The 21,187-nt window shown below is 36.8% G+C and overlaps 1 protein-coding gene across 2 annotated transcripts in view; it reads left to right on the forward strand.

Moving 5' to 3' along the window:
- The window catches only part of PLS1 (plastin 1), a 42,397-nt gene that overhangs the window by 3,871 nt on the left and 17,339 nt on the right, over positions 1 to 21,187 (forward strand). For both annotated transcript variants that reach the window (XM_040074657.2, XM_040074658.2), the window contains exons 2-4: positions 15,484 to 15,591; positions 18,967 to 19,130; positions 19,972 to 20,101. In XM_040074657.2, coding sequence (XP_039930591.1) covers positions 15,522 to 15,591; positions 18,967 to 19,130; positions 19,972 to 20,101 — 364 coding nt within the window. In that variant the 5' untranslated portion in view covers positions 15,484 to 15,521. The remainder of the gene's footprint in view (positions 1 to 15,483; positions 15,592 to 18,966; positions 19,131 to 19,971; positions 20,102 to 21,187) is intronic.

Raw genomic sequence — 21,187 nt, forward strand, 5'->3', positions numbered from 1 at the left:
GTGAGGATTTTGTCAGTAGACAAAATCAGCTTAGCAGCCTGCTATATGGAAATACCAAAACTGAAAGGTTTAGGGATACTCTTACACATAAGACTTCCTGTAAAGCCTCAGAGTAGTGTTTAGTTCCACCCTTCTTATTGCAGTAATTAAATAAAATGCTTTCATAGCATTCACCATGATGGCTGAAATACTTCACATCCATGCTGTTTCCATAAAAGCTCCAAATATCACCAGGTTGACATAAACAAATTAAATAAATGTTGCACAGGACTCTTAGCAAGTGACAGAATCTGATCCCAACAGACAACTATTCCCGGGAAAGATTCCACTGTATTGTGGCAGAGAATAAGGAAGCAATAAATTGTAAATGTACTTCTGACAAAAGATACTCAGCTGAGCAACTGCAATTGCTGTTCAACCGCCAACCTAGGTTTGAAGACTTTCTGTGGAAGGTGTTGTCTTATTAGCTCATTTTCAGCCTGACATTCAAGGAGCAAACAGTCAGCTGGTGATGGTGTTTTGATTTGTAAAGCAATATTAACAATGAAATTGATATTGGTCAGATCAATATGGATCAGGAATTCCAGGTTACTGACAGAACTTATTCTGCATTGTTGGCTTCTTTATTATGGTTTTTAATCATTGCTGTTGCTAAACTTTTCAAAAAGGGCTTGAAAATGAAACAGGATGATTTCTCTATTCTCTGGTGCATGATATTTGTGATAAAATTACTAATTACATGATTTCAGCTTTAATTCATCTGGTCACATGCAGGGAATGCTAAGTGTTAGCCATGGCTTTATTATTTACATAATTATTTGTTTTGCTACTTCTAGATGTAACTTGATGAACTCCTAGGTTTTTATGTGGAAGTGTGTACTTGGTTACTGCTATTACATACAGATGTCCAAGGAGAATAAAGGTAGTTCATCAGAGAGACCGGTATTGCTAAGCCTCGGAAATAAATTATGCATAAAGCAGAATGTGTGCTTCTCCCTGCATGCTTTTGGTGGGAAAAGGATTATCAACCTATTTTCAGGGCTCTCTTGGCAGATGTTTCCTTAATAATAATAGTCACTAGGGGGAAAAAAATGCTGGATCCAGTATTTTCCACTTTCATTCAATTAGTGTATTCATCCTTTCATCTCATTAATAATCAGTGCTAGAATAGACTGATTCAAAACACTGACATGTAGAAAAGCTGAAATATTAAGTCATATGTTATCAGCAAAATTATATTTATATGAATGTGATTTCAAGAGTTTGTTTCTGTTGAAGATTCAGGACCTAGCCGTTTCTTTCAAACCAGCTGTTCTTTGATTGGTTTTCTTTTCTGGAATTTTTATAGTTTGGATTGTTTTTGTCTTGCTGATTTATCAAGCTCTTCTTCTAACTCCACATCCCCCCTTCTCCCATTGTGTTTGCACATGTGCTACTGCTACTCTTTGCACTAATTTATCACCTTATGACAAAGGGAAATGAATTTCTTTCATATTCTAAAGGTAAGGCAGTGTAAAGTAGTATGAAGTTATCATTTTCCATTGAGCTGACTATTTTACTTCTGCAATGTTTCTAGTGCTTCCAAGTTTGATTTATAGAATCAAGATATATTTAATTGAAGTTAGTGAGGATTTCTTCCTCCCTTTCCAGGTAATATGATGTATTCAATGTAAAATAACTGAATGTTAAGATATATTTCATTTTACTTCTCATCACCCTTATCAACCACTTAATTGTGGCTGAGAATTTAATTGGATGGGACAAAATATTTTTCCCATCCCAAATTACAAAATATTAGAGCACATAAATGTAGATTTTATCAATATTAAAAAAAAAAAAAGAGAGTTAGCTATCATTTAACTCATATCAATAATTCCCTCTTTTTTGAAAAGAGTTAGTTGTCACTTGCTTAGAGTTGCATATAGAGGTAACTACTTCACTAGTGCAGGACCTATTGGACAAATTCTTCTAAAAACTGATATCTTGTTCATCTTAATCATTGACATTTATATATCTTTGGTCTCTCAAAATGGATTTCATTATAGTGGTATTACCAGAGATTAAAAAAATACTCAAAACTAATGCGTACAGTCCTTAAAATTTCCAGAATCTCTGACCATTCTGTTTGAAATTGAAACCTCCCAATAGCCTCTTCACCATGGGCAAGGTGGTTTGGTCACCTCCTACCAAAGCTGCTCCCAAGAGAAGCTTGGCAGCAAGACAAAACTTGTTTTCTGTCATGCCAGAGCAAATCCCTACTTCTGGCACTCCTGTTGTGTTTGTTTTCGTAAGGTGGCTTGCAGCCTGAAATGGCAGCCCTTGTGCTGTGTGAAAGACAGTACTGGGTCAGCTTTTTAATGAACTTCTGTCTGATAGACTGACTGCCTTGGGGAAAGTAGAAATGATGAAATTATCTATAATAATAGAAGCACATATTTTGGTTGCATTCCAAAATTTCTTCATGCCTTCCCTCCTGAATATTTTTTGGTGTGGTAAATCTGTGGAACAGACTCTTCTACCATAGAGTTTATTCTTTAAGCTGCCATTCTGCTTTTTACTAAGTAAATTAAGATCTAGGTATTTAAACTCAATAGGATTACTCCATATCAGCCCTCCCCAATGAAATAAGCATATGTTGGATGGGTGATTGACTCGAGTCTGTGTGCTGCCCAGGAAGTGCTTCATTAAGATGTCACTTCAGTTGAGCTGCTTCCCACTGGGCTCCTCACTCAGCAGGAGACAGAGCAGCGATAGTGGGAAAGCCTGGGAAGGTAAGCATGGTACTGACTTGCTGAGTGACACTAACAGCACAAAAAGTATTTCTGTGTCATGTTTAGAAACTTAAAAACAGGGATTTAAATGTAGGGTATTGTTTAATGTTCAAGAGCATTAATTTTGGAGACTAGAAATATGAGTTATTTTCATTAATTGTCACAATGTAAAGTGACAGTAAACAATGTGACAGTGTTCCTGAGTTTTTGTGAAGGTCAGTAGGAAAGGTGGAGGCTTGTAGCTAACTTAACATCCAAAACATATCAGTTAAAATATTACATGAAATAAAATATCATATTTTATATGATCTCCTCCAAAGATGTTTTGTCCTTGTGAAAAAGCTGATTTACCAAGAAACTGATTCATCTGTTAATCACAGTTGATCATCTTTTCCTCAAAGAATTACTTCTTGGCTATGTATTTTAATTGCCAAATATGTGGAAATCTGCTCTCCAAGAAATCTGCTCTCCAAGTCTGAACAAGTGTTATGGCTTAGGAGTGTAAGAAATATTAACATTTTCCTTTGAAAGTGTCACAGTCTGGAAAGGCTCTGGACTGTAATTTGGCAGCTTTGGAATGCTGTAGCACGTACTGCAGTCTGTGAGAGCAAACAACCGTCACATTATCGTGGGACGTCTTAAGATGGCCAACACAAACCAAACGTAAATACATTATATTTAAGAATACTCAGTGTTTCAGTAAAGAGGCTCATTACGAAGGTGATCTAGCTTACAGTGTTTTCTGTGTTGTAAGTATTGTTCCTTATAGTTAGTACATGCTAGATAACTCTATAATTGTATCTTTCTCACTTTATGGGACTTCAAGTAATTAATTTTAAAGCAACAAATTATTTTTTAAACTATAATTTTTTTTTGTTTTGGAAAGGTTTTTATTAACCTAACATTATTTTTTAAGATTAGTTTTTTCATGATACTTATAAAAAGTTAAACAAAAATTCTAATTAACAAAAACCATAAACACTTTTATGCACTGTTTTCCAGTAGATGAATAAAATGTTAGATTTTCATTGCTTTAGTAGAAATGCTTGGATATATATTTTGTTTAGACTTTTTTATTTAAACTCATGACTTTGTTGCATAATTGCAATGTATCATTTAAATGCTTACTGATGTCTGCTCATGTTGCGAGCTCAAACTATCAAAAAACATAAAGATCGTTTAAACCCAAGATTTTGATAGGTTTATTTTTTTTAATTTTAATTTCTGATGTTTGCAAAAAAGATGGCAAAGTTTTCACCAAAGCATCAGAAATAGTTTTCATTAAAGAATGTAAAGTTATCTCCTAATCATAGGAGTCCTAAGGCTGAGATTTTGAATAATTTAGTTACAAAAAAATTTTGCTCAGGAATTTTGTTCTTTTTAATTTACAAAATATGATTAAAAATGACAGTTGGCAACAACAACTGTAGATGTTTTATTCTGGCCTAATTAATAAGAACTACAGCCGCAGCAAATGAGCTTCCCGTGTGCCCCAGATTGTCTTCTAGTTTAGGAGGTAGGAACAATACTCTATTTAGCCTTAGTTACTCGGATTTTCTAATGTGCTCCTTTTATCCTCTGCACTTGGGCAAACATAGCTCCTTAAAGCTGTGAGCTGGCAAACAGGTAGCACTTGGGCATCTGTGCTCTCTGCAGAGACTGCCTTTGAAATGCTGCCAGTTGCTTTTGCCACGTATTGTGGAGGACCCTCCTTTTCCTTCTAGCCAGACCAATGAAAAAAGAAACCCAAAAATAACCTATGAATTTTCCATGACAGAAAATCCTGGCTTGCTTGCAGTATAGTAGCTGCTCAGTCTAATCTAATAATCTTTTGAACCGTGTGGAGCTGAAGGAGGCATTAGTGGGTGTCAGAGGGCCTTACTGCCATCTGATAATTAATGAAAACTGGAAAATATTCTGGCACCACGCATCTATTCAGTACTATTTTATAACTGCAGTTAGCCAGAGTATGGAGAATATGTGGCTGTAAATTCAACTGCTGAGGGGAGAATGAATGCATTTCTGTTGTTACACTTAATGATATTCACGTGATTAATGTCTGGGGTGAACTTAAAGCTAAGTTCATTAGTAAGAGTTAGCCTGTGTCTCTCTGCTGGAGTTTTACTATTTGTAGCAAGCTGAGGTTTCCTACTTCAGCTACCAAAGGACAGGCACAGGGCAGGATAAAGGCAATTTTGTGGAGTGTTGCGGTTGTGCTGTTGTAACACCTCCCTCCTCTTCTGCCTCTTAGGCTGTTTGTTCACCGAGAGCTTTGCTCATAGTTCTGCTCTTTCACTTACGTGGTAACTAAATGTTATCTTCATGCTCAGAGAAGAGAAAAATGGTTCATAATATTCTGGTGGGCTTAAGGAAAAGATCCTTTTCTGAAGTTACGGATGCCGTAGAAGGTTGAAGCCTATTCCTCAGCAAAGAATAGGGAGTAGTACAGTATGTCCTGCCTCTCAAGTGGCACCGAACCTGGAAGGAACAGAGGCTTGGGACAAATACTGACAGCCTTGCAAAAGATCAGTGACATTGTAACAGATTAAACAGCCGAAGGTGAGTACGCTTTGATTAGAGCAGACAAAATGAAAAATCCAGCAGTCTCAAAAACTGTGAAGCTCGTAACTTGTGAAATTGTAATTTGGCATGCTTTGTGGGGTTGAGAAAATATACAAGAATGTTTAATTCTAAAACAAACTTCAAGTCTTTCCAGTTAGCAGGGCTTTAAAAGTTAATCTGATAATAATGGGAAGTATTTGAAAACAGAAGACAGGTGTTATTCCATATTTCATGGGGTTTTTAGTTGCTTAGGGTCTTATTTGTGGGTTTTTTGGAAAAGTTATTTTTGTAATCCAGACTATGGCTTCTCATTAGATTTTCTGTTTAGAAATTAACTAGCAATGCTATAGTTTAATAAGGAAGTAAAAGAGTAATTAAAGGATAAACTCTGACCTATGAATGTTATTTGAGAGTACTGGGACACGCAAAAAATCCTGCTGTCAAATGAGGGTTCTGTCAGCACATCATGAGCTCTAGGTCTGAGTTTTTATTGATACAGCTATTTCAATAAGAATTTCAGGATGTTTTCCAACTGAGATTTCCTTTAAAAATAATACAGCTTATATCTGTCATTGTAGTTGCATACTAACAAAAGCTGCATGTCCCGGAACCTAGACAGAGAAAGAAAGAGGTTAAGTATCATTTGCTGGTGTGTCTTAACTCTCTCTTTTGCTGTTGTAAACTTGATATGTAATGTCAGCCTAGGCACAAAAGAGTGACTCGAGGATGGAGTTCCTGAATGAACTTGCTTTTAGTAGTGTAGCCTTTCCATTTATATTTCAGTGTAGTTTGCTCTAGTGAAATGTTGCAGAGACACCAAGTTTGGACTTAAAAAAATAATTCTGTTCTTCAGACCAATTACTGGTGATCAAAGGGGTTTTATGAGTAAGCTGTTTCCTAGTTTCTCTTCAGATTTTCTCTGTGTTATTGGTACTCTTTCCTCCTAACATGTATTTGCGTGCTAAAACTGCTATGATACTTTGACCTTTGTAGGAATTAATTTTGTCACAATTCCTGTGCTTGGCTGCTGTAGTTTTGGTCTCAACATCTGAGGTAGCAGCTTCCAGTGTTAATTGGAAAGCATGATCCTTGCTAACTGTGCCCCTCCAGAGACAGGGCATTTTCCTGGTCACTGTGTGGACGTGCTCAGAAGGGATGCACAAGCAAAGATACTCACATGGGGACAAGGTCAGTGAGCAAGGGAAGCCTTTGGAACAGGAAGAGCAGGAAGGGTGCTTGATGGGAGCTTGGACAAGTTCTCCAGGGAGGAGTTTAGTACATTTGTGTGCAGGGAAACCAAGTGATGAGTCAGCATGGGACATAGGTTTCAGTATAATAAACTGATTTTTGGAGAGTATCAAATGACCCATCCAGAGGGCAAATTATATTGATGGTGAGAAGAGATAAGAATATGTCAGATAAATGAAACAATACATTATATTGATTGAACTTTTTCTGTTCAAGGCTCAGTCAGATGCTTCCTGGACCAGCATAAACATTTTGATGTTTACACATGTAAAGAAGTTTCTTCTACTAATTCACCTTAATTCTAACTGTTACTTCCTTGCTAATTAATTTGAATTTTAATTTAAGCAATCATGGATTGCTTAAATACACTGCCGTGTGTGAAATGGAAAAGCAGGACTTTTGCTTTCAGAACAGTGCTTTTAAATGTTTAATTTATGGTCAAAACTCCAGCTTCAGATTCTTGGATAAAAAGATCAGGTGGTGGGGTTGCTTCACTTCTGTTAGCATTATTTTTGTGGGTTGCAGTGGACAGTTTTAGTGTTCTTGAGCTGTCTAAGAAAAACATGACTAACGGAAATGAAGTTTTTCATTGGAAATACACGTGACTTTAATGGCAAATGGAAGTGGATCCAATAGTAACTATATATAGTTATATATCAGGAACACAGAGATGAGAATGGATCTCTCAAGTGTAAGCTACACAGCAGCAAGTTTTATACCAGGATTTGTGAATTTCCTTTGTAAGCACTAGTTTTAACTGTGTCAGTAAAAGGTAAAAAATATTCTAGACTCTGGACAATAAGATGGAAGCAAACCAACGCGAAAATAATTTACATTGTGAAGGTTAGAATCACACCCACAAAGGTCACATGTATTACAATCCTGGTGGTTTCTACAAATGTACCTTTTCCAACAGGCTTGAGGAGACACTTGTTACCGGATTTGCTCAACAAATGGAAGGTTTTCTGTGTGATCCCACGTTTCCCAGGGGAATTCCCTAATCCTACTCCTGACACTGTTTTTGCCCGTTGTTTCCTATCTTTGTGTTGCAATTATGTGTCATTAACAGCATGTAGATTTTATTGCTGGATGCAATACTTCCTTATGGGAAAAGCAAAATATTAGTATGTCTATGACATTCTGTGTAATGGACTATGGAATTGAGACTTTGAGTGTTTACACTGCCACCTGTGTTTCCTTGGCAGCACCAAACAAGAACTGCTTCTGTCTTGGAAGGAGATTGCAATTGCATTACACTTAATTGTTTCCAAAGTTTTTTTCACTTTATTTATGCCATGATTATTAAAATTTCTAAAAATCCATAAATCCAGTTGACTGCAGTTGAAGCTGTTGGAACACAATTGAAAAATGTGTTCTTAATAACCATGGTACCTTTGCTGTGGTAATAAAGAAGATGTCCTGCACCTGGATGCCAAAGTCGCTAATCTCCTTTAGGCCAGCTGTAAAGCTTGATAGGATGTTCCAGAACTGAACTGCTTTAGGTGGGCAGAACAGCTTCCGAGCTTCTGATGTCATCCAGGCATTTAAACTTGTGTTTCCCAGCTCTTTGCCTACCAAGTCTTTAAAAAGACCTAACAGGACCATCCCTTTCCACTGTAGAATGTAGTAACTCTATTCTTGTTTATTCTATTTCATAAGCTGCTTTTATTCAAAATGAATTCTGAAAACACTTTTTAGTGGAAACAGTTGTATTAGTGGGTAGTTGGTATGTTTATTTTAAAAATTAGGTTCTTTTGCCTTTTGTGTTCTTTTTCTTGATTAAATATTTGTGTTGTTGAAGAAAGAAAACCATGAAAGATGTTGGGATAGCATAAAAGGTAACTAAGATTTATGGCTAGAGCGTATTTCGGTTCTTCCTATGCTTCCATTTTTCTTATGTCAGTACTTCTGACATAATTTGGATACCATCTACATGCTGTTATTGAACTTACACCAAGCTAAAGGCTGTTCATAATAAAAGTGAGAGCAAGTGCCACTTCAGTAGATTTACTGTATCCCACTTTTATTTTGGGTCAGAGTTTTTTGAATCTAACGATGTTAAAAATTCTGTAGGGAAACTTTATTTTTGTGTCCCTTAATTTGCTGTTGTATTATGACATGTTTATTATTTTGTCTTGTGTACTTTGACTCTGTACTCCATAATTTATTGGAAAGGTAGTATATTTAAATTACACGAAAAATGAAGATTGTTAAGAAACTAAATCTTGACATTTTCATCACAGAAAACATAAATGTCATCTCAAAAGTAAAATGATTTTGCTTCAGTTTAAGGGATACATTGTTTTTGTAGACCATCTGATCTTCTGTTCTGAAATGCAGAAGTGTTGTCTTATCAAGAGATCTGTAAGAAAAATTTTATTTCTATTTTTCTAATACTGATTTGTCTGGTATTTTCAAGTGCTAAAGAAAAGCTGCTTGTTGCATGGAAGCAGCTTTGTTTATGTCTTTGCCTGGAAATGGTTTGCTATTGGGTAGGGAGCCTTGGACACACTGCATTACAGAAATAAATTTAACTCCTTTCCTGTTCTGTTACTTGCAGAAGTGATCTAACCATAACTGGTATTAAGGATGGCAGTATTCATAAATATCAGAAAATATAATTAGAATGTAGTAACTTGTGTGCACAGCTCTGCAGGCCTGGTGATTTTGACTTGTGTCACCTCAATGTCCCAGTTTCACAGAGAATGTCACTATTTCAGGTTTGCTCTGATGACAGTACTCACAGCTCTGCTCTGGAAGCAGGTAAAACTTGTAGAAATCTTTTAAAAATAATGAATTAACCAAAGCAGAATGGGTCACCTATGATCTGAGATAATCCATTTGGGCAAATTCATCCCAAAATGCTGGTGTAGCCAGACTGTAAATAGGTTAAGTTTGCAGAATGTTTCATGCAAGGCTCTTCCATGAGCTCAATGTGCAACACCCCTTTTTCAAACCTACTTGCCTACAAGTGGTATAGGCATAGGTGAAGTTTCTGTTGATGTATTTGGAGTGCTGAATGCAACAATACAAAGCACAGGCAGGAGATCCTCTTGAATGATGCATGCAAAGGAACTGCGTGAAACTGATACTGTTGATAAATTTGCATGGCTATTCTGTACACTCAGCAGCCAAAGGAAGCTGGAGGCATTTTGTTTGGATGAAAAGGTATCTTTCCAAAGTAAGCTTTTATCTGGCTTTTTAGAGAGTTGCTCTTAATCGTGACCTGAGCCTCATGAAATTGTCCTGTATTAATACCACAGTAAGTGAACTCGGTGCAGGCCCATGACCAGTCTAATAATTAGATATCTCAGCTTTTTTTACTGCTTATTCATGAGTCATCCATGTTTATCTTAAAGGCATAGAGGAAATGTCGATTCTGTTACTGACCACAGTTACTGTACCATGTTGAATAAATTCCTATGGAGTGAGTAATTAATTTCAATGTATATCTTATCTTCTTCTCATGAGATACATATTACGTGGACACAAGATTTATCACTGTGGCTGGTTTGATAGCCTTCCTTTAGCAAAGGTCAGTGCATACAGTTTTGAGCAAAGTTAAAAATACTATTTTTCCTTCTTAAATTGTACTTCATTTACTATGTAATGCTGTTCATAAAAGACTGAGGAAAATTCCATGGATTATTGGTTTATATGTTGAATATTGGTTTATATATTTCTTCATTGTTATCCCCCAGCTGCTAGTAATTAAATACTTCTGGTCATCATAAATATATCCAGTCATGTTTATAAGCCCAGGCTGAGAAACATAATCTCTGAGTGCTCCAGGTTGTGAAGCTTCAGAGTGACTGTATCATATTGGAAGAACTTTATTCTTCATACTCCTCTGCTAATAACTGTAATTGATACCATAATTATACCCCATCTCTTCTTTCAAAAATTAGCCATGTGCTTGCAATACCTTTATATATATGTGTATGTATAAAACTAATGACTTTGACCTTTTGGTGCTTTCCTGTTTTTAAGATTGATAAGCATCCTCTTTGTTGCATTTGGAGTAGATCTATTTTTTAATCTTTTTTCTTTATAAAGCCTAGTGCTTATCAGTCTATAGGTGTGTTAGAGTAGTTCTTTCTGAATGAATTAGAGAGCTGGCCACATCTGGGATACTGCATCCAGTTTTGATTCCTGCCACAAAGGAAGATGCAAACAGGCTGGAGGGGGTGCAGAGAAGGGCCACAAAGATGACCAGAGGACTGGAAGCTGCCATAGGAGGAAAGACTGAGAGAACTGGGTTTGTTCAGCCTTGAGAAAAGGTTTAGGGGAGACCTTTATCGTCACGTTCCAGTATTTAGAGGGTGATTACTCCCTTGTAAAAGAAGTCACATGGAAAAGCAGAGGGGTAATATCTACAGGTTGCTCCTGGGCACGTTCTAATTGGTCACAAGACAATTTTTCACAAAGAGGAACAGTCAGCCATTGGAATAATCTCCCCAGGGTAGTGGTGCATTTCCCAACATTGAACACTTCCAAGATTTGGCTGGGCAGGCTGCTGGACCATCTTGTCTAGAGAGTGCTTTTGCCAAGAAAGGTTGGACTGGTTGATTCTTGTGGTGCCTCCCAACCTGGCATTCTGTGATTCCAGGACTGTGTTCCACAATCAAGGCTTCTTTCACTTTGAATACCATACAATGCATTTCTTTCCTGATGATAACTCCTGCAGCATTACCAGTGATACGGGAAAGATAAGCTATCTTTCCATGTCCCATACCAGGGCAAACAACAATAATAATAAAATTATAAAGTCACTGAACTCTAATGATTATTCATTTTGTCATAAAGATTGAGACTTATCACAATAAGATAAAAACTTAAGCTGTATTAAATTTAAAAAAAGTACTCTCCCCTGCTGCTTTATTACAGACCACCGGTGCAACAATTTGTCCTTTCACATTATCAAAGGAGTGATTCAGTTGGACCCTAATAATTTTTTTTTATTTGAAGGACAAGAATAATCTTGGCATAAGTAAAAAGTTCTTTCAGTCTAAGGTGAGTTGGGGAGGGGAAACAAAAACAAAACAAAAAAAAAAAAAAAAAAAAAAAACAAACCACAACCAAAAAACACCCCAAAACAAAACAAAAAAACACCCCAAAAAACAACAGAACAAACGAACCTGGGTAGCTTTATGTTCTTGAAAAACATCAGAAACCTGTGTGTGTGTTCATATCAAGCTAACATTCTGTATTTTAGTTCCATTGCTCAAATCTTTATTATATGCAAACATTGCCATTAATTTTTAGTTAGCATTTCCTATTTCCTCACTAGGGGGAAAATGTGATGCATATTCTTGTTTTAAGGTTTCTTTTGTGTGTCTTATACCTTTTAATGCATTATTTTCTCAATGAGATTGGACAGAACTCCTAGTTTATTCTGGCGAGAGATTAAAAGACGCTAATAGTGCTTGAAAGCTACTCTGTTCTCATCACATCAATTTAAAGACTCCTGGATAACTAACCCAGGAATACTACAGGTTAAACTGTATTTTGGGGGGATTTTTTTTCCATTAAAACCCATAGCAGATTCAAAGCCAAATAAAGAGAATTTTCATGTTTTGTAAGTATAGATAGTACACAGGAATAACCAGCTGGTTGTTGACATAAAAGCACAACCTGTATATGCAAATGATGCTCTCTTAGCTGTCATTAGAGACAACAGCTTTAAGAATGATGCAGCGATAGGCAGCGTTTGCAGCAGAGATGGAGGAGGTGTGTCCCTGCTGCAGACAAAAAGAACAGCAACAAAAGAAAATAAGCTCTTGAGTCAGCATTCTGAACTCCATTGTCACTGCAGTAGCAGCTGCGTGTGGAAATGAGGCAAATAGAATTTGAAATGAAGAACTGGAAAAGAAATTGCCACTTGCCTGCATGGATGGAGACAACTATTGGGCCTGATTGCCAATTAACTGCTCTGGTTTTTCTGACAGCTTTGATAAAGGGTCAGAAATGTGGCAGGAGCTGCTCTTGGACCTGCTCACTTCATCCTTTGTGGTTTCTCAGCCACAGATACTCCTCTACACACAAAGAAATACCACGATGGTACCAACAGTAATTTGTATCTGTCTTACTTGGATGTGGATGATTTCTAGCAGAGTCCAATGAATTGTCTCTAGATTGAAAAAACCTTCCAGGCATAGAAAGCAGGCTAGGATTACATAAATATTGTCAGTTCACATTAAGCATATTTTCAAAGACTAAAAAGAGGATCAAGGGTAATTCATCAGCATTAAAACAGTGTTTGTACCACCCTGTCCTGGAGCAGCAGGAAATGGTTCAATGTAGGCAGAGACTACAGAAAGTCTAAGTGTCATATGAAATGTTCTCTGTAAATGAATATGCCTTTCAACAGGTAGTCATAGCTGCAAGACACAGGTACCTCTGGAGGCTAAATCTTGTCAGAATTGCCTGTGCCCTGAGTTATCTTGGGTGGTGATGAGCCTGGGCGTGCAAGGTATTTATTAGCTTAGCTAGCAGTCCATATTTGTGGACTGGAATTGTCTGAAATGTCTGACTAGTTCAGCTGTTGTCTCTGAATGTTCAAACTCTTCCTCTCCTAAATGCCTGAACCATGATTGCAGCACTTCTGCCATTTAATTGACCAGATAATTTACAGTGTAAGGATATCATAGGCTATTTAAGGCTGTCTTTTTAGAGCAGTTATTAGCTTTATTTTTCTGCTTCATTCAAGAACAGATGTTTCTACTGTGTAACTGAAATAATCAATGTCTTTGGAAATCACAGATTGCTATTTTATGAAATAGAATATGACAAAAATCTGAATTATTAATCATAAAAGGGCAGGAGTGAAACTAATTGCATGCAATTTTGCAGAAATTGATAAGATCTGAGTCATGATAATGGTAAATAGTTAAAAACATTAATGGTGCCAGCAAAAATGCTGATTTTGATATTTGCATAGCTAAATATTTCACTTATGCTTTGTCATGCCATTTCTGTATTTCAGAGGAGTGTCATCTGTTTGGTTTTGGTTGTGGGGTTTTTTTGTTTGTTTGTTTTGTGTTTTTTTGTTGTTGCTTTTTTTTGTGTGTGTGTTTGTTTGGGTTTTTTCATTTGATTGTTTTTGGGGGTGTTTTTTTGTGGTGTTTGGTGTTTTTTCTTACATTTGGAGCCCTTTAAATTTCCTTAGTAGCTTGCATTTAAATGTTTTATTTTTTGATCAATTTTTCCACAGTTCATTATTTTTTTTAATTGCCATATCAGGTTCCCAGTGAAGGTACTTGCACTTTCAGAAACATCTGTGTGAAGGGTTATTTTTTCCTGAAGATATATTTTAATTATTTTTTTCTTTTCAGTACAGAGACTGGTATATGCTGTTAGTAAGATTAGCAAAATGGGTAAGAAGGATTTTAGTACTTAAATAAGATCTAGTGACATGAAGGAAAAAGACTTAACTTGCCACCCACACTCAAGGCCGTATCCTGTGTGACCCACAGGAGCAGACCCAGTGAAGACACAGAAAATACTAACCCAAGTAAAGTAGACAAGATCTATTTAAAACAATCCACTATTGTTTAAGAACTCTGTTTATATAGCATTGTGGAAGAAAAAATTTCCACAAAAGGTGGGAAACAAAGGTACAGTCTTTCCTAAGGGTACCCAGTATGATTCATGTTAAAACCAATTGTTGAAGTCAGGTTTCCTATTCTAGAGTCTTGTCCAGTGGGTAATAGTCCTGTTCTGCTGGTATGCACGGTTTTTGGGATAGAAGCAGCTGTATATAGCAGATCTGAATATATTTATTGTGAGCTTGGTCATTCCAGGAATATATTTTTTCTTGCTCTAAAGCAAAAGTGCTAAACCAGAAGGAAAACTTAGGCAAGTTTAGAACAACTTTGATGAAAGTATTTATATGATTTTTGCCACTTTTGGCTTATAAAGTGAAAGCAAGGAGGAAACTTGGCCGTTTAGGACAGGCATAACCCCACCTGTGACGCCCTGTGCTCTCTCTTTCTCCAGCCAGGTGCTAAGCCAGAGCTTAGCACAGGCAGGGTTGTGCTGCCCTGGGCCTGCCCTGTGTGTGCCAGTGCCACAGCAGAGCGGAAAATGGCAAATGCTAATCTAAACTTGTGTGTTGAGACAACGGCATGTGACTGCTTTACAAAGCTGCACTTAGTACCAATAAATCTGAATCATCTTGTTGTAGTAAAGCTTCGATAAGGGGCAAAATCTTTCATGGGAGTTTATTAATTCTTGTGAAGGTGTCCTCAGCTTTGGTCTGCTTTTCTAAGGAGGTCAGTAGAGAAAGATTCACACAGACTCTAATCTTCGCTCAGTATAAGCTTTCATTCAGCTCTTTGACAGTGTTAGGAGACAACAGGGTGTCAGAAGAGTGGTAGAGTTCAATTCTGGAGCAGTTGTGGAAAGGCTCCCCAGTGTTCACTGACAGATTGTAGGCAGGTACTTGGAAGTGTCCCACTGAGGTTTATGTTGTGTTCTGAATTTTGGAGTTCTCAGTGCTTTGCAGGACTAGATCCCAGCACTGACCACTGCTTGGCAAAGATACTGAATCTCACTTAGAAATTAATGTTTCCAAAAACTGTTTGTTGAAGTGTGAGGAGGATTTAATGCTGGAAAACCACTCAAGCAACGGAGTGCCTAGAATAAGCAGTGCTTATTCTATGCAAATGAAAACATTAAATATATATGAGCAGGTGCTGTTATTGTGAATTTTCACTCACTATCACAGTGAAGAGAATTGCTAGGTATTTGAGGTACTTTAAAGTGTTGTTTGTAACATTTTAAGTGTGCCAGTCCTGGACATGTAGTTCAGGTCTGGGGCCTCGTGTTGAATAGATCCATAACTTTTATGTGTCTGGAATTACAGCCTGCCTTATATCTTACCTTTTATTATTATTTTTAGGTATTAGCAGTTGAGGCTGACACTTCTGCTGTCTGAAGATGGAGAACAACATAACTACTATATCTCGTGAAGAGCTTGAAGAACTACGAGAAGCATTTGGCAAAATAGGTATGTTTTAAGTAACGGAATCATAAGGATGCCATTTAGGATTTGTGGAAGAAATCTTTATGGATCACTTGATTTTGATAGGGCTGTGTTTTCCCTCTTTATTGCCAGTAATATCTAAAAAAAAAAAGTAAAAATGTTTACACAGAGCCCCCTACTTTCACTGGAACTACGTCTGTTAATTTCTTTCAACTTCAGCACTAAAACCAGATTTTCTTGCAGGGTGGTAGCATTTTTTGTGTTATTGCTACATAGTGGGACCCAAAATTTAGTTTTTTGAACTCCCTACTTCTAAAAAATGTTTGATTAAATGTCGGGGGCTTGCCCTGGACTCCAATAATTAAACTTCAGGTATTATATATTTTCATGTTATATCACTGACACTTGGGTTTTGCTTTGATGCTTTGGTGAACTAATAATTTAATTTATTCAATCAGATTTTATGTTTTAAGTAAATTTGGGTTTTTTTTAATCTTTTGTAGCTAGCCAATGTTAATATATAACTGTACAATTTTATATGCTTGACAGGATGTTTACAGATTAATCAGAGCACACGGAAAGTGTAAGAAATTATAGAGCAACTAACCCTTTTTTCCAGATTGCACTGCTGTTGTGAATCTGCTTTATTTCTTATATACTGCAGTTCTGAGGGGTGATGTGTAACTGCCGCTCAGGAAATGTAACAACCATGTTTGTAATCAGTCATGATGGGGGGAACAGGGTCATTTTAGGCAAGAAGTCTTTAAATATTAGGAGTCTTGGTAAAGAAATTATTGGGAAGCTGTATGTTAGAGATTTGGAAGACCACGAGTAGTGTGGAGAAGTGAAGAGGGAATTATTCAGGCTCTGCCAATACAGGTATCACACAATGCCAAGCAGAGAGTCAGGAAGATTAAAATAAAAAGAACTAACTTCACAATAAATAATAGAACAATGAACCCATTGACTCAGGATGTTGTTGAGGCCAAACAATGAGTAGAAATTCTAAAGGGAGTAAGATACATCCATGGAAGATAATTCATGAGTTGCTGATAGACAATAATCAGGACCTCTATGGCTCAAGTGGATTATATCCTACAGGTGCTGGAACGACAGACCAAGGAGAAGAGCACTATATACATGTATCAGTCTACTGAGAGATGTTAACACTGCTTGTCTGACAGCTTTTCCATATGTTTGGTTTTCACCATCTACATTCCTTCTTTTTCTCTTTTCCCTGCCTGCATGTTTTCGTATTTCTGCTTTAAGAACTATCTGTAATGCTCCTACCCACTGAAAAGCATTTTTTCCCTTATGTTTTCTGTAAAGCATAAAAATTAAGTATAATTAGTTTTATAATTTTTTTTCCCACATTTCTAATGTCTTTATGAATAAAGTGCTTGCAGCTACATTGGTAAACTGAGAGAAGGCATTTATTTAACTCTCGACTTGTCATCATGGAAACTTACCCTCAGTGAAAGATGAACCTAGAGAAATAAAATAGCTGGTAATCTGAGTGAGCCCATGAGCATGTCCTCTGCTGGTTAGACCATCCCTGTTATTATGTGTGGTCTTACATGTCTGCAAGGCAGTGGATGAATTAATACATGCACAGACATCAAGTTTGTATATTGACTTGTAAACTTTTTATAGTATCAAAACCAGAAAATTATTTTTTTTACCCCATGTTTTTAGCCTTTTGTCTGAAGGCTACGTTTCAACGTGGCTTCCTTATGAAGCTGTACAGAAGCTACATAGTGTAGTATGGGTTACAAAAAATTACTGTATAGCAATTAATTATGGCTGGAGATGAAGTTCATGCATGTGTCTCTGCTTGCCCTTCTGTAATGAGAGGCATTCATCCACTCCGGTATTATTGGCTGAGTTCTGACACTAACGCAATATGAAGAGACGTTTTTAACAGGTAAATGAAAAAAAAACCCCAAAAGTGGGACCACCTTGACAAGTCAGAAAAGTGACCACGTCATTTTCCTCTGTTTCTGATTCATTGTGATGTTCTCTTAAATTTCTTACAAATGTATCATTTGTAGAGCTGGGAAAAATGCTATTAATTAGCATTTTTCAGGAGCTTTAATATGATCATGAAAGTCAGTGAAAATTGTTTTCAAACATAGAAAATAATAGCATTAAATATATAAAACAATGGATGTTGTATCTAGCCTTACTTAGGCAAGCTATAATTTCTTTTGGACTTGAATTTGATTGGACATGTTCATCTGTACTGTAGTTCATACAGATACTGTGTGTACCAACTACAGCTTTTTTGCTTTTAAAAGAACTTCTCTTCATTGTGTAGCCAAGGCAACAGGTAAGGCTGTTTTACTGGACATGCTCAAATTCTGCTTGTATAAATATGGATATACATATATATGTGGAAATATGCATAGATTAAAAAAAAATAGGAAAAGGTAATGTGGTTGATTCATTAATGTGTTACTTTGGACAAAAACATGGGTGTGTAAAATGATTCTTTATTATACTAGGATTAATCCAAGACAGCTTTTCTGCAAAGGGATTGTCCAAAGGTGAAAGTACAAAGGGTATTTTTGATTGTTTCTGTGCTGCTGCATTATTCATCATGAATAACACAAATGATACTCCATATTTTTATATGATACAGCCATTAATTTCTTTCCAAAATTTTAAACCTCTTGTTGAATAAAAGCATTCTGATACACTTGCTTCCCAAGGCCACATGGCAGGAATGCTCATGTACAGCAAAGTAAGTGAAGGTAGCAGCTCAAATTGCTCCTAACAGAGCCAGTTAATAGATTAAGGAAGGTCACTTTTAATAAACAGATACAGATCATCCCAGACTTATTCTTCACAGGTAAGCCAGGCCACATCGAAAGTTTTAAAGAACAGAAAATGTTTATCAGGTATTAGGATAAGAAATAAAATGCAGTCAGGCAGAGTTCTTGTCTAAATAGTTTTTCTTATGGAAGTGTGTTCTTCTAATAACAACATGCATCATATTTGAGTTTACTGATTGCAAATAGTTTAATATTGCAGTAAGCATATATTAATTGATATCTCTTTGACTTGAAGGTTTATAGATAATTGTGTTGGGAGTCTTAAAAAAAAAAAAGGAAAATCTTGAACTTCTCTATTTGCAAATTTGCTGTCTTGTTATAGCTGCTCTGGGATCACAAGATAGTTCCTGAGAAAGCATATTACAAGATGGCACAAGTCCTAGACAGTTGTGCCTCTAATCCACAAGCATTCCTTCATACTCACTTATCTATATCAGAGAAGGAAATACTTATTTCCTAGAACTGTGTTTATCGTGCTTCATTTATTCTTAACAGTCACCATACCGTAGTACATGAATATGCATAAGTTTATGGAAGTATGACAACTTGTGCTTTCATTCTACAGATATTGACAACAGTGGCTATGTCAGTGATTATGAGCTTCAAGACCTGTTTAAAGAAGCAAGTGTGCCCTTGCCTGGTTACAAAGTCCGGGAGATTGTAGAAAAAATCATTTTAGTGACAGATAGCAACAAGGATGGGAAAATCAACTTTGAAGAATTTGTCTCTGTAAGACATTCCCTTTGGATGTTTCCCTACTGTCTGATATCTATTGAGAATTAAGTGGTACAACTAAGTACTATTTTTATATGTAAAATCTTATTTTGAGTTTCTGTGACAACCTAGAATATCCTTTATAGTTATTTTCTAATTTTTATCTTTCACACTCCTATTTAATTAAATGGTTCTGATTTCAGCGGCATGTGAAAGAACAGCAGTTGCAATCAGTCTTGTTTTCGGTTTCCTCCAAGGTGAGGGGAAGGACTCCATATTGGAAGGACTGTTGGGTCAGCCCGTGCTCTGGCCAAAGAGCAGACAATTAGATACCAGCCTCTGAATGCTCTTAGTAGGGCTTCACTGTGCTTAATCTCTCCACTCATAAAGGCTGTTTATTACTGGGAGTGAGGTACAAGTTTTCCCTTCCACTGGGGAGATTTCAAAGCTTTAGGCTTTTCTAAATGAGAATTACTCACTGGTGCATTTTAAAAGAAACAAGAACTTGCCAGGCTGTTGGTTTGTGGGTATTTGGGGATGATGATGTTTTGCTTTGAAGTTAGAGTATTGCTGCTAATTGTAGAAGGTTGCTTGTTAAATTAGTTACTGATCTTTTTTTCTGATATTCTAACCATGCAAATACTTGCTTCCAGGTGTGAACTATGTAATAGAGATATTCACTGTGAAATAAAATTTTAGATATCCAAAGAGTAATTATTTATTTTTAGAACAGAAGTCAATATAAGTATCAAAAAAGTCAGTCAGGTTAACTACTGACTCTAGACTACTTCTATGAATTAACAGTTATTTGAAGGTACACTCAATCACAAAATGTTTTCTATTTTTTTAATTTCAGATAATCCAGGAATTGAAAAGCAAAGATGTTAGCAAATCTTTCCGAAAATCAATAAACAAAAAGCAAGGTATTACAGCAATTGGAGGAACATCAGCAATATCTAGTGAGGGGACACAGCATTCTTATTCAGGTAAGAAATAATTAACATGGGCAAATTCTCCATGGAGCAAGACTCTTTAAATGTGCACTACAGATAGAACAGAGCCTAACTGGAAACTGTTGGCAGTGAAAACAAATTAACACAGCAAAAGCGTGTGGAGATAGACAAGGTAAGTGTGGGTGACAGTTTATTGACTCTGTTCGGTTGTTGCTTCGTTTCACTCTTAGTTGCACTTGGAGGCAAGTTAGGCAACCGTGTGAGAGCAAAAGAGGAAAACAAGCACTGACATCTTGTGGTGGGGAAATGGCCCCTTTGGCATAGTTCTAGTAAAGCTAGCCAAGATTTGCCTTCATTATGTACTAATGGACTCTTATTCCTATATTCAGATAAGTGAATCCTCATTTTCATTTCCACAGTGTTAACTAACATGAGCTAAAACCCCATTAACAAACGACCACATATCCCTTCTGGATGGATTGGCCTCCTCAGCTGTCTCTGCCATTACAGAATTGTTCACTCCTAAATTGTTTTTGCACAGACTGTCTCACATTGAAGAAACTGCTTTTAATATTTGATCTGTTATTTTCTACCTCCCCCTGCAGCATGTAATTTAAGTTGATAATTGTGCTTAATTGCATTGCAGCTCTTGGCTACAGTGTGAACCATCTTTCTAGGATCATATTGCAATCAGCAATATTGCTACTTTTTTGATTGACTTAGCCTGGAATTTGTGTGGTTCTTACTTTGATTAGCCAAAGCCGGTAATATCCTGTCTTTCAGTAGGATTCCAGCATCAGCTCTACCCGGTGCATCTCAAAGCAGGGGATATGCTCCATCCCAAAGGATGCCTGTAGGGCATGAGAGGTGATTCTTTAGATGCAGTTTTATTTTTGGTGGAGAGAAACAAACCTCACTCATGCACGATTCACCTGGCCTGGCCTCACCAGCCATCTCGTTTATGATGAGGTGAAGTGTGCTCTGGAATTCTGCATTGTTTCCCACTGACAATGAACAAAGTGTAACGAGTCAGGTGCTTCTCGAGGTGAGGTGAACACCACCTGTACTGTTTGGGAACTGGGATACTGAGACTCGATTGACAGTTACCCAAATAAGCTT

Source organism: Hirundo rustica, chromosome 10 (assembly GCF_015227805.2).
Source record: "Hirundo rustica isolate bHirRus1 chromosome 10, bHirRus1.pri.v3, whole genome shotgun sequence".
Lineage (NCBI taxonomy): Eukaryota > Metazoa > Chordata > Aves > Passeriformes > Hirundinidae > Hirundo > Hirundo rustica.